At 43.7% G+C, this 14866-nt stretch overlaps 1 protein-coding gene across 7 annotated transcripts in view; it reads left to right on the top strand.

Annotated features, from left to right (window-relative positions):
* PSD3 (pleckstrin and Sec7 domain containing 3) overlaps window positions 1-14866 on the top strand; it is a 107739-nt gene that overhangs the window by 81262 nt on the left and 11611 nt on the right. For all 7 annotated transcript variants that reach the window (XM_030003268.1, XM_030003266.2, XM_030003269.1 and 4 more), the window contains 4 exons: window positions 2843-3036; window positions 5558-5628; window positions 12287-12444; window positions 13329-13473. In XM_030003268.1, coding sequence (XP_029859128.1) covers window positions 2843-3036; window positions 5558-5628; window positions 12287-12444; window positions 13329-13473 — 568 coding nt within the window. The remainder of the gene's footprint in view (window positions 1-2842; window positions 3037-5557; window positions 5629-12286; window positions 12445-13328; window positions 13474-14866) is intronic.

Here is a 14866-nt window from a genome sequence, read left to right as displayed (position 1 = left end):
TACAGACTGGCTCATGCATCTTGACCTCATGCATCTTGTCAGAGCCCTCAGCTGTCACAAGTGCCTGAGGCTTCTGAGTCTTGAGGTTGTCCCATTTTCAATGACAGATTAAAGGTCCATTTAAAGGTTTGTTCAATGCTACCAGCAGTCATGACAGCAGATGCCATTTTGTCCTTGTGTGCCCTGTCAGCATTTGTCTTTTGAAGAACTCCTGTTTGATTGGTGCCCCAGGAATGCTGCGTTTGAGAGTACTGGCCCCAGCACTAGTAGTGTCCAGGATCCCCAGGATTACTCGTCACAACACCTATGGCTGCTTGGATAAGGGCACTGGTACATTCCCACAGGACAGTTGATCTGTATAAGATAATTTGCTCTCATAGCTCCAAAGGAGGTAGCTTATTCCAAAAAAATGCTAAGCCATTTACTGCAGTAGGTCTCTGCTGACAAGGAGAAATCCGCTGTATCCTTGGCTGAAATCCCAGAATTCACAAGGCACTTCTATGTGACAAATCAGCCCCAGTGCTTGTGCCCTATGAGAGATTTTAGTCTGGATTAGGTACCAGACTTGTGTTTGAGAATTTGCTCTTGGAATGGACACATATCTAAGAAACACACGTCATACAATGGTCCAGACTTGCCAGCAGCTAGTCAGTGCATTAGATGCAGGAAGGGTGGCGACAATCAAAATTGTCAGAAATTCCTACACTTTTTTCAATTGGGAGAGGGCTTCAACCAAAGCATCCATGAAGAAATCCTTATTGCTTTGACCAGCAAAAAGTTTTTTGCAGATCTGTCTGTTCTGGAGTAGGAAAACACATATCAATAGGCTGAAAGGTGCAAGTACTGCTCTCCCTTGCAGGAATCAGGTCTTCAGGTAAAAGTTTTGTTCCTCTTAATCAGGAGACCTCGCAAGAGACCATGAATCATAGAATCATTTAGGTTGGAAAAGACCTTCAAGATCATCTAGTCCAACCGTCAGCCATGCCCACTAAACCATGTTCTGAAGTGCCTTGTCTATGTGCTTTCTGAATACCTTCAGGGATGGTGACTCAACCACTTCCGTGGGCAGCCTGTTCCAATGTCTGACAACCCTCCCAGTAAAGAAATTTTTCCTAATATCCCATCTAAACCTCTCTTGCCACAACTTGAGGCCATTTCCTCTCGTCCTAAGGTATGGTGAAGGTATGGTGCACCACCTTGGCTATATCTCTCCAACTAAATCAAATGTCTGGCACCTTTGTGTGACTCTCAGGCCTAACACTGATGTGTAGCATCTGTATCCATACCGTTCAAAAGTCTTAACCTCCAAAAGAAGATGCTTGCCTCTATACTGCCTGTTCAGGTGTACAAATTTGATTGTGCTGATTCCTAAATGGTGTCTGGGAGTTGTTTGGGGGTGTACTGGGCTAAGACCACCAAGCACGAAGTAATATGAGGTGATCAAAGTCAAATGCCTGGAAACATTCCTTGGCATTGCTGAGTTTGCTAATACAGCCTCCGTGTCTCTGGATTTGGTTTCCTTGTTGTCAAACCACTCTATTATCCTTGTATCTGCTCAGACTAAGTTATTCCCCGGAAGACCATTTCAGCAGAGATCAGGATAACATGGACTGTCGCTCTGGCCTCCAGTTCTTGGAGGACATTTCTTTGAATGGTCATTCCCATAAACAGACGTGGTTGCAGTGTGCCTCAAAAGGAGATTTTGGACGGACATATGCCTTGCTAATCCTCATCTGATACATGCCTTTGAACATATGCATGTGATTGGAAGGTCTGCCTGAGCTTGTTCTGTCTGCTGATAATCTGGGTCCAGTGAGATGCAGCAGCTTGAAGCCTACCCCTCCTACTGGCCATCATTACACTCGTGATAATGATTTTTTTTTTTTTTTTTTTAATCAGGTGCTTGTCTTTGGAGAATCATTGCTACCATGGCTTTCCAATGACAGCCTTCATCCTCCCTGACACACCTTTCCCAGTCACCTGGAGGGGAATGTGTGGGGACTTCAAAGGACACAGGGCTGCTCTGTAGTCTGACACTAACTGTGGTTCCTCCAGATACACCATCCACACAGAGTCAGTGGCCTGTTTTTCTCTGAAAATCATTGTCCTACTCTTGTGATGGACACCCTTTGTTTTCTAGGTTGGCTGGTCCCTTTTGCCTTTGGCTGTGACAAGCAAAAAGGCATTTATTAGTCAGGCAATGGTTGTGACTTGCTGAAATGGGTTGCATTGTTGTCCCTAAGAGCTGTGTTGAATACATTGCACTAATAAGTAACATTTTGAGGAGCATTTTGTTTCTAAAATACAGATAACATAATTCACCTAATGTAGTTTTTATTTTTAAATTACTACTTTTATGCTAGTCTGTGGAGGAAAATAAAGAAAAGGAGGTAGAGTCTGTGTTTCATATGCTAAGTTAAGGGGTAAGCCACAGTGATCTGTAGTAATCTAATTCTTTTCATATATGTGTGAACTCATGAGGAAATTGGAAATTTTTCAGGAGAGCCCAGCAGGCAAATATTTCCCATTGTAGCACTCAAATAAATGGAATTAAAAATAGGTGAAGTTGGAGGACACGGAACACTTGAAATTCTGCTTTTTGAAATTGTAAAAGGGAAACGGGCTTTTTAGAATATCCGGCTCCTATGTCCTGTGCTGGTGAAGTAGGTGAACTGAAGCTTTGTTATAATCCAACTATGTTTTGGTATGTGTCTAGGTTTCTCTCTAAATAGAGCCCCCTGTAAAGATAGAGGTATGCTTTGACAAGGAGTGTGCAAGAATTACTGAAATGAAACTTGCTGGTCAGTCCCTTGTTCATGCTTGGTTTTCACTGCTTTTTAAGGGATGAAGAAGAGAAAAAAAAGTCTCACTCAGATGGTACAGATGAAAAGGATAATGGGAGCCAGACAAAGGCTGTCAGTCGAATTGGCAACTCAAATAACCCATTCCTGGACATCCCTCATGACCCTAATGCTTCTGTGTATAAAACTGGATTTCTGGCTCGGAAAATCCATGCGGATATGGATGGAAAGAAAAGTGAGTATCTTTCACTCTTAACGTCTCATTTTCTTGTTACCTCTGCATAATGCCACTTATGATGAGCCCATGTGCTTCTCAAGGCAAATAGTGCTGCTTCATTAGGGGAAATTGCAGCAATAACAAACAACGTAGCAATTGGATTATCACACTCTCACTATTAGGCCAGGATTTACAACATTCAGTCCCATTTGCAGCAGCTCTAATGCATAAGCATAATGAGTAATGTGACACAGCAAAACCATGTGAATCTTTTGTGCTAAAAGAAAATGAATCTCGTGGTTTACAGAAGAGAAAACAATTTCAAGTGAATTACAGTAGCTGTTCCATAGTAGTTTGGTAATTCTCCTTTTGCTTATGTGACATGAGATTGTTTCAAATCTCCCCTCCCCTCTGAGTCTGTCTTTAAAGAAAAGCTGTTCTTTATCTCTTCTTGTAAGATGCTATAACGGTTCCCTTCCCTACTTTCCTAGTCTTGGGTCACATACCCAATGAAGTTCAGCAGCTTTTGGTAACAGCCAGATTTATGACATGCAGTTCCTCCCTGCCCCTTTTTTTAAATAATCCTGCTGTGTCCCTTACTTAAATTATCCTCTTTCCTTCTTGTCCTACTTCCATTTGTGGTGCACTAGTTATTGAAGGCCTCTGATTCACGTGTGTGTGTTTTGTTGTTTGGATATCTTCATTTGTTTGTTTTCTATTGATCTTGGAAACAGCAGAGGCTACTCAGAGCATCTGTATTTTCCCCAATCATTGTTGATGATCACCTACTCATGGTTCACAATGTTGGGCTGAATCCTGAAGGCAGTCTGACTTTGTGATGGGTTTCCAGTAACTGCAACTCTCTCCTAGCTGGGCTAAGCATTTTGGTGTTTGCATGTTTTGCTAGTATATTTTAGAAGGTACAACTGGAGGTCAGTGTTTTCAAGCTGGAGGCTGACAGCTGGACAAGTAAATCCAAACAGAGGTGTCGAAATCAAACTGACCTCATTCTTTGTGATGACTGGATGTTCTGAATAGGTTCCTCTTTATTAAACTTCTGTTTATTTAACCTTAATAAGTAATTGTATCTAGTTGCCTTTATTAAATTATTTTTCTAATTATAAGTAATCAGAATTGCTCATTATTCAGCACACTGGATGCTGGCATTTTGGGGATAATCCTTTTATGAGTAAGGTAATTAGGGCTGTGTTTTCCTAAGTTCCTGTACATCTTAGAGGTCTGTCTCTCATTGTCATGCAGCTGTTGAAAAAGTTACATTCTGACTTTCCAGGTTCAAATAAAATGAAACTCAATTTTTAAAGTTAGTTAGACCTTTTCATATTTCATTTCCTAATGGAGTTATTGCAGAGCATAGATCAGCTTGTGTGGGATTGCTAATGAAATGATGTGCTAGCATGCTATATGTATTTTCACAGGAAAGGAGTGCTGCGGGCTAAAGCACTTAGGCAGTCTAGAGGAGAAGGTTGTAACAGGGGCCGATGCCTGGAAGCTGAACCGAACAAATGCCAATTAGAAATAAGGCCCGTCATGTGAGATGAGAATGATTAACCTCTGGAGCAAGGGACTAATAACCTCTTCACCATCACTTGCTGTCTTCAGATCAGAATGGGATGCCTTTCTGAGGGTGATGCTTTAGTCATGCATGGGTTATTAATTTCAGTGTAGAGGCAAGTGGATGCTGGTCAGTAGTGCCTGCTTGGTGGAGAGTGAGCTTAGGTGCGGACTCCTAGTCTCTGGCACTGTGACCATACAGCCTGTGCCTTCTCTCCCTCTGTTGCAGCTGAATTTCAAACTGGAGCCTTCATACTGAATCCCCTTTTTTTCTTTTTCTTTTTTTTTTTTTTTTTGTTTTTCCCCCACTTCTTGTTTATAGGAATTTGTGGGCTGGATATGTTGTCTCTGTTACATTCTCCAACCTCTAACTGACTTAAGATTTCTTGAGGCGTGATTTTTTTTTTTTTTCCTTAGGATTTTGTTTGGCTCCCCTCTCCTTTCTCTTCTTTGGCTTCCCCTGCAGCTGCAGGAAGAGGGGAAGGGACCAAGAAGCCATCTGACCACTCAGTGCCAACTTGGGTGTGCAGCAGCAGCAAGGGGGAAGGATGCTCTTGAGAGGCACTGATTTCTGAGCAGTGTCCTGTTGGTCCTGAGCAGTGCCTGCCAGCCTGCTATGGCATGGAGAAAGGGTGTTTCCTTCTGAAAACTGGCACACTGCAGAGCTCAGACCTAACTGTGTAGGGGCAGTGTCCACCTACCTGCAAGAGCACAAAGACTGGATCTCTCTGGCCTGCTTTCTGCATTGCTGCTGTTCCCTTCTGATCCAGTCCAGGGCTGTCATCAGGGTTGTTTTATTACTCTCTCACGCAGCAGGTATGTGCAGGCACTGTGCTGAGTTGCATTGTCCTTTGAAAAGGAGAGTACAAAGGAGGTTTAACACAGGACTAATGTAGCTCTCCTGTTGCCTAGATAAAGTGTAAAAATGGATCCGAGTTAAATGGGTTTTCATTTGTTTTCTTTGCAGCTCCCCGGGGAAAGCGAGGCTGGAAAACCTTTTATGCTGTGCTGAAGGGAACAGTCCTGTACTTACAGAAGGTACGGGAAATCACTGTCTTTTGGAAACTAATTAATGAGGGATAAAGCAGCAGGCATCCTCTCTGCTCTCACAGCCCACCTTCAGGCTCCTTTCCCTCTGACACACAGTGCAGCTCCTCTCTCTGCCCCCCCACCCTGTTTACACACACACTCAGGCATGAATTCTTTCATTGACACCCTCCCCCTTTTTCACACTTTCAAGTCAGTTCCATTGTTCCCATCCACATGTGCACCCTATCAATTCCAGTTTATACCATTGCTGTCACTCACAGCTGAAAAAATAGCCAGCTTCACTAGCAAGGGCAGCATCATCTCTGTTATCTTGCACGCATTCCTCTAGGCTGCTTTTAACATTGCATTTCATACGTATGACTTCCCCTCCTGTAAGTGTGTCCTTCTTTCCCATCTTTTCATAGTATACTTTTCTGCAATGCCTGCAAGACCAGCTGCAAAACAATTGAACGGCAGCTTGGCCTTGGTAGGAATCTGCAGCTTCTGCTCCACAGCAAAATTGAAGGAAAAAAGGATACTTTTTTTTTTTCCCCAAAGCAAGATGAGACACTGGTTTCTAACAAACTTTACTCTCTGACAGCAAGAAGTCTAAAAAAAAAATGTCAGCTGAAACCCATCAAATCTTTTGGCGCAAGCTTAAATATATTATAGTACAGTTTTAACTATACTCTTGTTACATGGAATGCAGCATATGAATAAGAACTGTCAAAATCAAATAAATGGTAGCAGCTAAGTAGATTGTTAAGGCTTTTTGTCCCCCAGCGTAGGTGAAATATTCATGAAATAGGTGGTTTTTACCCAGACTGCCCTATATTCTAGAATTATGCTCTTTGGAAAGCCTTTTCACATTTCCACTGTGTTTTGCAACTATCAAGAGTGCAAGTTCAAGTGCATACTGCTGTTTCCTCCTTCCCTGCTGTGGCCTTCTGAAGCTGTTGATTTCATTGGAGCCAATCTGGATAGTCTCTGAGAAGAGAGAGAGAGGTTTGGATCAAATTCTTACAGCATGAGGTTTACAAGGTGGATGCTCTGGGTGCAGTACCTTTTTGAAAGGGCTGAAATCCTGGAACAGACAAAACAGTGTGCAGTCAGGATGGAAGATTTGGGCTGAAAGTTGGATGTGACATGCTCAAAGCCAGTGAAAGAGCCTAAAACCAAGTCTGCTGAATCTCAGCCGAGCCTTCCCTCTGGTCCTCTTGCTGGTGGCGGGTTCAGATTTTACTGAAGTGGCCTTCATGGCAGGCTTGTACTTGCGCTTTCCTGGGTGAAATGGACTCACTTGCTTTGATTTCTGAAATAAGTCATCTTCAGTGTTCACCTGAAAAAACTGCATGGTTCCCTAAGAAGTAAGAAGGCTCTGTGTCCATAACACATTAATTAATTTCTTATTTGATCCTTGAGGGGGGATTAGTAAGCTTTCAAGGGGAAGAAATTGAGATGCTATCTATTTTAGAGTCTTAATTAAATACTTTTGTGAGTATCACTGGCGTACTAGTTTAAAATGCTTTCTGTTTGACAAAATGTAGAGATGCTGATGTAGCATGCAAATTTTCTACAGAATGGTGCTCTCTCCACTCTCACTCTCCATCCTTTGGAGAGCAAGAGAGTAATTTCACATCTAGCTGACTGCATCTTTGCAGAATCAAGTGCATTGCTGGAGTTCTTGTTCTTACTTGTTTGTTATTTGTGTGTCTTGCACTTGTCACAGCACTTGAATTCAGTGATTACAGGGGGGTTACTCTGCAAAGCCGCACTCTCCCACTTGGTCCTGAAGACACTTGGACTGAAGCCATCTTACTGTAGCACAGTGACAAGCAAGGCTTTTACTTTAGTGCCGTAAAAGGTTGACAGAGAGGCCTGGTGGGAGTTGACTCATTCTCAGAGTGATGGGGTGGCTGTGAGCCTCCCTGGGGTGCCTCTGGCCCCTGCTCAGCCACAGTGCCTCATGCTGCTGCTGTGAAACTGCTGTGAAAATCCTCTAATTTCTCTTCAGCTCCAGAAGGTCCATCAGGGCTTTGCTTCAGCCCTGAAATAAACTTTGCTCTGTTAGGGATGTGGTATCACAGAAGTTGAAGATGCCAGGGTTTTAAAATACACAGCTAGACCAAGCTGTTATCGTAAAAGTTGCTGAGCTGTTGTTTCCTTTTACAATATACCAGGAGACTGAAATTATCCTAATTTCAGAAAGTTCAGGAGCATTTTAAACCAGCTTGATTTCTTTCTAGAAATGCATAGCTCTGGCAGTAGTCATGGGCAAAGGATTTCCTTGCCTCTGTTTGCCTTCTCTCCTGATTATGGAGTGCTGTTGAGCAGGGTGCATTCACGTATGCATACACACATTTTCCCTCTTTCATTATCTGTATATTATCTATATATTATCTATATATCTGCACAGGTAGTATCTGTGATGATGGTTTCATTGCACTGAGTGCTATTTAAGCAGGGGAGAGAGAAATCCCAGTGTTCTAGGTGCTGTATACACACAAACACATGTACAAACCTCTGCACTATTGCTTTCTGTGTTTATCTGTAACTCAGCTGTTCCCTTAAGACACTACTGTAATATAAATATTAACTGTTTGTAGCAGCTGTGATTCCCCCAGTGGGCAGTGTGATCCCAATTCTGCTGTCATTCTGTTTGCATACCAGTCCAGTTCTCCTTGTTTTGCTGTCAAAGTGCACATATGAGAGTAGTTTGTAAATGGTGGTCACTTGAGATTTACTGGGAAGTTTATCGGGGCAGTCTTGTCTCTGTGCCCATGTTTGGTTTGGGTTTTTTTTTTTCTCATTGGAACTGTTGCATTGCTAATTCCTGTGCTGCATATTGCTTTATTTTTAAATGAGTGATTTAAGAGAGATGGTTTCTGAATTAGTGAGCACAGAGGCCACCGGAGGGGCTCAGTGGAAGCGTTCACAATTAGCCAACTACACATGCCTGCACAGTATTATATAAAATGAGAGGTTTGACATGTTTGGGATGTTGGCCCTGTCTCTCAGCATCCTCAGGCCAAGGTTAATTTCCTGCCCTCTGTTCACAGCAAGAGGAAATTGCAAAGTAGGAGCTTGACAGAATGTCTGTTCACTAGACTGACATGGGATGTGATGTGCGTACAGAAGAGAGGTTTATAAGGAGAGGACATAAGGATGACCTTGCTTCCTTGCTAGAAATTGCTTCTGGGCAAGCAGTGCAGGACATGGACCTTCATGTTTTGTTCTGACTCTTCTGTGGGGTTTGCAACACCTTTGCTCTTTGATGTGGCATTTTATTATCTTGTGGCCTTTCAGGTATTTTTATATAACTTTTCTCAAATGCCTTTCCTCTATTAAAATATATTAAAAAAAAAGAGGGACCAGAATGATATAAAGTGTTTTGTGATGAGACTTTCTGAAAGAGAATTTTGCAGCCATCACATGCAGCTGAGTGGAGATACCCACCTACAGTACATTGACTGATAAAAAGCCAAATGCCATTCTCTGGACTATCAAAAATGGATTTAGAAACATGCTGACTCCGGGTCAGCAGGATGTGGGAAAGTCATTCTCCAGGAGTCTGAGAAAGATTAATTCAGCATGTTGTTGCGTTGTGTACAGCACTCACATCGGCCTTCAGTTGATAGAGAGGTCACAGTTCCTTTCTGGCTCCTCATATATTTCTTGCCACTGTCTTGGTCTAACTTTAGTGAGCTGCCTTCCATTTCAGCTCAACCTCCATGCTGACACCAGCATATCAGAACACTTGCTGTCCTTGATGGCATGGGAGATACGGATGTTCCTGCTGCCCTAGCATTCCCTGCCAGCTGAAAACAGTTGGAGGCCTTAGAGGAGGAATTTTGACAGCACATTCGTGTCCTTCCAGCTTTCTCTGAGGCTGGCCAACGACCTGGAGACATTTCCGGTATGCTCATCAGTGCCTTTGGGGAAGCTGGCAGAGCCCCAGCTGTCAAGGTAGATTGCAGCCATCTGATCCAGTGGGATTAGCAGGGATTATCATGAATGCTCTCTGTCGGTAAGGAGGGGTTCTCAGCCAGGACTGCTTCTGAGACTGCCCAAGTGTGGAGTTCTTCTGGAACAGGTTTAGACACCAGAGAGGGTTGTGGACGTTGGATGCATCTCACAGAGGTAGCTAGGAGGCAACAGGCAAGGCGATAGCTGACACTGTATCTAGGCAGTAACTTGAGGAAAGCCAGAATATCATGTTTCTGAAGTCTGTCTAAATCCATTTCCTGGCCCTGAATTTTTCCCAGTCTTCCTGGACAGTGGAGCCTGTCATTTCCCCCCAGACTACCATCAAATAAATCAGCTTTTGAACCGGTGAAGGAAGGGACTTGACCTTCGGGCTTGCTTCCTTCATCTTGAAGATGGGGCTGGGCCAGATGTTGGACAGCCTCCTCCAGTTTTTGTCCTTCGGCTAGGGACTTTCTCAGATCTTCCCTGAGGAAGGTTTAGTGAGTGCCCTTCGTGGGAGTAGCCAAAGTCCATCATGATGTGGAGATCCCTCCAAAGCTTGCTGGGACTCAAGCTATGAGAGAGGAAGGACGCAGCTTCGCTCACTACCAGACTTTCAAAACTCCTTATGTCACAGATGTTTAGGTTGAAGGCTACCCTTTGGTGACACATGCAGCAGTGCTCTGCCTTTCTGCTAGGCCTGCCAGGTCTGTGGTGGATTATGCCCTTGTCTGGCCCCAAGTGGAGGTCGTGCTGTGACAGTATTGCTGGTTAGCTGCATCTTGAGCTGGTTAGCTGTGTCTTGAGGAGCAGCAAGTTCTGGGCCTGCACTGGCTGGATGTCTGTGAGGAAGGATGAGGTGTGGCAGAGAAGCAGGACACTTTGTCCTCCCTGCTGGGAGGTGGTCACCACAGCTGGTGACTCCCCATCCCTTGAAACTAATTCTGGAGAGCACCAACCAAACCCAGCCTGGCCGAGGGCACAGATGCCTTCGGCAGTAGTGTAGTTGCTTCTGGCTGCAACCCTGGTGTGTGTGCTGACAGATAAGCCCTATAAACCAATTCATGCACGCTAACCAACTCTTCTCCAGGGTGGGTGCCTCTCTAGGTGTTTAAGCTAGTGCTGTCCCTGCACATGCTCTGCATCCTGCACTCTGGTGCCTGCTAAACACCATCTTGTGTTCAAGTGGAGGGATCAATAGTTATCATGCCTGCAGGGAATTATTCCTCTGTTTTGCAGCTGTCACACCCTTTCCCTCGGTGGGTGTTTCAGATGAGACTGATTTCTGTGATGTACTAAGGGGGAGAAATGGAGTCAGTTGCAGACTCCTTTGGCCTCTCTTTCAGAAACTGCGTACGCAGCATTGCTAGCAAGTGACTTTTCCTTGAAAAAGCTCCTGGCTTTCCCAAGCTATTTATAGTCAGGTGGGCTTTAAACTGAACTTGTGGCTACACCATGACTGTGTCCTCATTCAGCTTCTATCACTCAGGAGGTCAAAGACTGCTCCTAGGCTGACACTTGCAACACAGAGGAGTTTGACTCCCTTTTGTCATTTGGTGTTAGGAGTGGTACTGTTATTGTGTCAAAAACCTGGACGGTGCTGTGCTTGCCATTTGCAGATGCTGAGCAGAGAGATTTAAAGGAGGTTGCTGTATTTGCTCTGTGGAGACTGATAAGAAGGCTTCTCTACTGTGTGAGGGCCTACCTAGGAGGGCATACAAAGGTAGTTGTTTGAGAAAAATAAAAATCGAGCACTGGAGGCTGAGAACCCAAGCAGGAACCAGTGGAGGTGGGGAGCTAGCCATGAAGGATTCCTGAAATGAAAACAAATAGTCCACAGTTGTTGTGATAGTCAAATACTCCCTGTTTACCCTGTTTCCTGTCAAGCAGGTAGTGGAACTACTTCTCTCCCTTGCAAAGAGATCAGAAAAGAGAAAGAAAGAGAAAGGAAAAGATGTTAAAGGTAGTAGAAACCACATGTGCTCAAGTCAGGTTGTATGCAGTTCATACACTTTAATAATATCCATGACTATGGAACAAGGTTTTTCCCTAGGTCGATGTCACGGTTTAACCCCAGCCAGCAACTAAGCACCACGCAGCTGCTCACTCACTCCCCCCCACGCCCAGTGGGATGGGGGAGAAAATTGGGAAGAGAAGTAAAACTCATGGGTTGAGATAAGAATGGTTTAATAGAACAGAAAAGAAGAAACGAATAATGATACTGATAAGACTAATAAAATGACAACAGCAATAATAAAAGGACTGGAATGTACAAATGATGCACAGTGCAATTGCTCACCACCCGCCGATTGACACCCAGTTAGTCCCCGAGCGGGGATCCCCCGCCCCCACTTCCCAGTTCCTATACTAGATGGGACATCCCATGGTATGGAATACCCCGTTGGCCACTTTGGGTCAGCTGCCCTGGCTGTGTCCTGTGCCAACTTCTTGTGCCCCTCCAGCTTTCTCACTGGCTGGGCTTGAGAAACTGAAAAATCCTTGACTTTAGTCTAAACACCACTGAGCAACAACTGAAAACATCAGCGTTATCAACATTCTTCACATACTGAACTCAAAACATAGCACTGTACCAGCTACTAGGAAGACAATTAACTCTATCCCAGCTGAAACCAGGACAGTTGAGGAAAAAGGAGTAGCACATGGAGAAATTGGATGCCATTTTTCTTGTTAACTCCTGCAGGATGAATACAAGCCAGAAAAGGCTTTGTCGGAGGAAGATCTGAAGAATGCCGTTAGTGTGCATCATGCGCTGGCATCCAAGGCAACAGACTATGAGAAGAAACCCAATGTCCTCAAGCTTAAAACAGCAGATTGGAGGGTCCTGCTTTTCCAAGCCCAGTAAGTGCTCTCTTCTGATTTGTGCCAATTGTGGAAAAAAAAGTAGTGCTGAAGGAGGGGTAAATTCATGCCTGGACAGGTTAAAGCAGAGGCTTAAGAGTTTCAATCTGTTTATTTGATCAGAAATAAGATTAAGTAGTGATTTGATTAGAGTGCACAAGTAGTTCATGAGAAAGAAACATCAGGTTTTAAGAGGCTTTTTGATCTAGCTGAGAAAGGCATAACAAGATGCAGCAGCTGGAAGCTGAAGATGCAGGAAATTCAATTTGGAAACAAGGCACAAACTTTTAACAGTCAGGGTGATTAATCATTGAAACAAATGACCAAAAGCAGCCTTGGATTGTCTGTCTCCTGATGTCATCAGGTCCTAGGCGGATGTCTTTCTAGAAGATACGCTTTGGTCAGAAACAAATTTACTACTTAATACAAGAATAATTTGATTAAGTTCTTCAGGCTGTGATATCCAGACAGAACAGATGACCTGCCTTTTGCTTCTGACATTAAAAACCTGTCCATCCGTCCTGTGCGTGAGCCCTTTTCTACTGAGATCCATGTAGAAACCTCCTAGAGATCTGTGGTGTCCAGCACAGCTGAGACCTTAGGACATATGTCTGAATCAGGGCATTGGTTGGCTCTGTTGCCTGTGTCATTTGAATTGGATTAGGAAAAGATGCGTGCTAGGGTGAGTTACGGACCTAATCACGAGCCAGCCTGTGACTGAGACACCTGACACTAATCACTTGCAAACATAGACCAGAAGACTGAGCAGACTCTTAAGACTTGTCCAGTTCTGGTTATTCTCACTTTTAAAATGCCATTGAAGGGGTGGAAAAGAGGTAGAGGAGGCTGAGTCAGCAGGTACTTAATACATGTTTCTTCCCCAGGAGCCAAGAAGAAATGCAGACTTGGATCAATAAGATTAACTGTGTGGCTGCTGTCTTCTCTGCACCGCCATTTCCAGCGGCAATTGGCTCTCAGAAGAAGTTCAGTCGCCCGCTCCTGCCAGCCACCACAACGAAGCTATCTCAGGTGAGCTGTTTTTATATAGAGGATAAGGGATGGCGATTTCTCTGGCTGGCTGGAAAGCGGACAGTGGTCCTTGGCATTGTTCTGTGGCTGTCGCCACTAGCATTCCTAGGAGAAGCAGGCTTGCACAGTAAATCTCTGCTCGTTTCCTGATGCAAGATTTGAAGTGGGGGGAGAGAAGGAGCAGACTTGAATATAATTGGTTTATATTTTTGAAGAAAAGAAATAATCACCAGTGTTCCTAGTACCAGATACAGAATTTTCATCCCATGGTTATGTGTCTGCAGAGGACACTTCAAATACTGATTGGTGGTTTTTTGAATTTGAGTGTTTTTTGCCACTCATTTAAGATGAAATTGATGTACTCCTGGTCTTTGGCTGATTGGGGTGCTAAAAGGCGAAAGCTGATACGTCAATTATATTTCTCCCACAATACTTTTCCGGACTCCAACCCTTATCAGCTCAGGGATTTCCTGTTTAATGTATATTTATAAACTGTCTCTTAACATGAATGTCTTTGGTCTCCCCTTGTGATCACATAAGCTTTTAGCTTCTACAACATCCTGCTGCAGGGAGTTTCACAGCTCTATTACTTCTTGCACGAAAAACCACGTACTTCTGCTTGTTTCAGACTGGCTGTGTCTGATGCTTGTGCCCATAGCTCTGTTTACTTTGGGAGCTGTGATGCATGCCTGCAATTCCTCCTGCACTGGCAGGAACACAACATTGATTGCGTTGATCAGGTTGACAGAGTGGCAGAGGTGATAGATCCCAATGCTGGGTGTATACTTTATGAGTAACCTCCTGTAGATTTTGAAGTCATCTGCCCATGCTGGATGGCTTCTTAAATGCATTTTTTGGCCATCTTCATAGCTTAGCAACACTCCTTAGAAACCAGTATCTCAAAATCTGCATTTCTCTAAGGGGGTGGTGTTTTTATGTCACCCCTGTTTTTTCGCTCTCCATGGCAGTAGCCTTTCTTCTTACAGTGTGGTGACTGACTTCCCATCTTCTATTCTAGGTTAAAGTTTAAAACATGTCTCATACAGAATAATATTAACTTGTCTCATCCTTGTGGTTTTACCTTTTACTCATGCATACCTTTTTTAAAATACTGTATGGGGCTTCAATAATTTACCCCCAGTCAACAAAAAAAGCTTTTTTACTCATTGTTGTTCTGTGTGATTGTTCCATTTAGCACGTTGTTTCCTGGTCTCACTGTTTCCTTTTAATCTGGAAAGGAAAAAAATAGAACACAGCCCTGTGGTTTGTGTCTGAAAGAAGGGGAGACACGAAAAGTGGAATAAGATAAGCTGTTTTAGCTAAAGGCAGAAGAATGTTAAGTGTTCAAAGCAGATAAATTCAAAGGCAAGCAGAAACATGTCTGCTTTTATCC

This window comes from Aquila chrysaetos, chromosome Z (assembly GCF_900496995.4).
Source record: "Aquila chrysaetos chrysaetos chromosome Z, bAquChr1.4, whole genome shotgun sequence".
Taxonomy (NCBI): Eukaryota; Metazoa; Chordata; class Aves; order Accipitriformes; family Accipitridae; genus Aquila; species Aquila chrysaetos.
The sequence above is the reverse complement of the archived record's forward strand: the minus strand, read 5'-3'. Positions and strand labels throughout refer to the sequence as shown.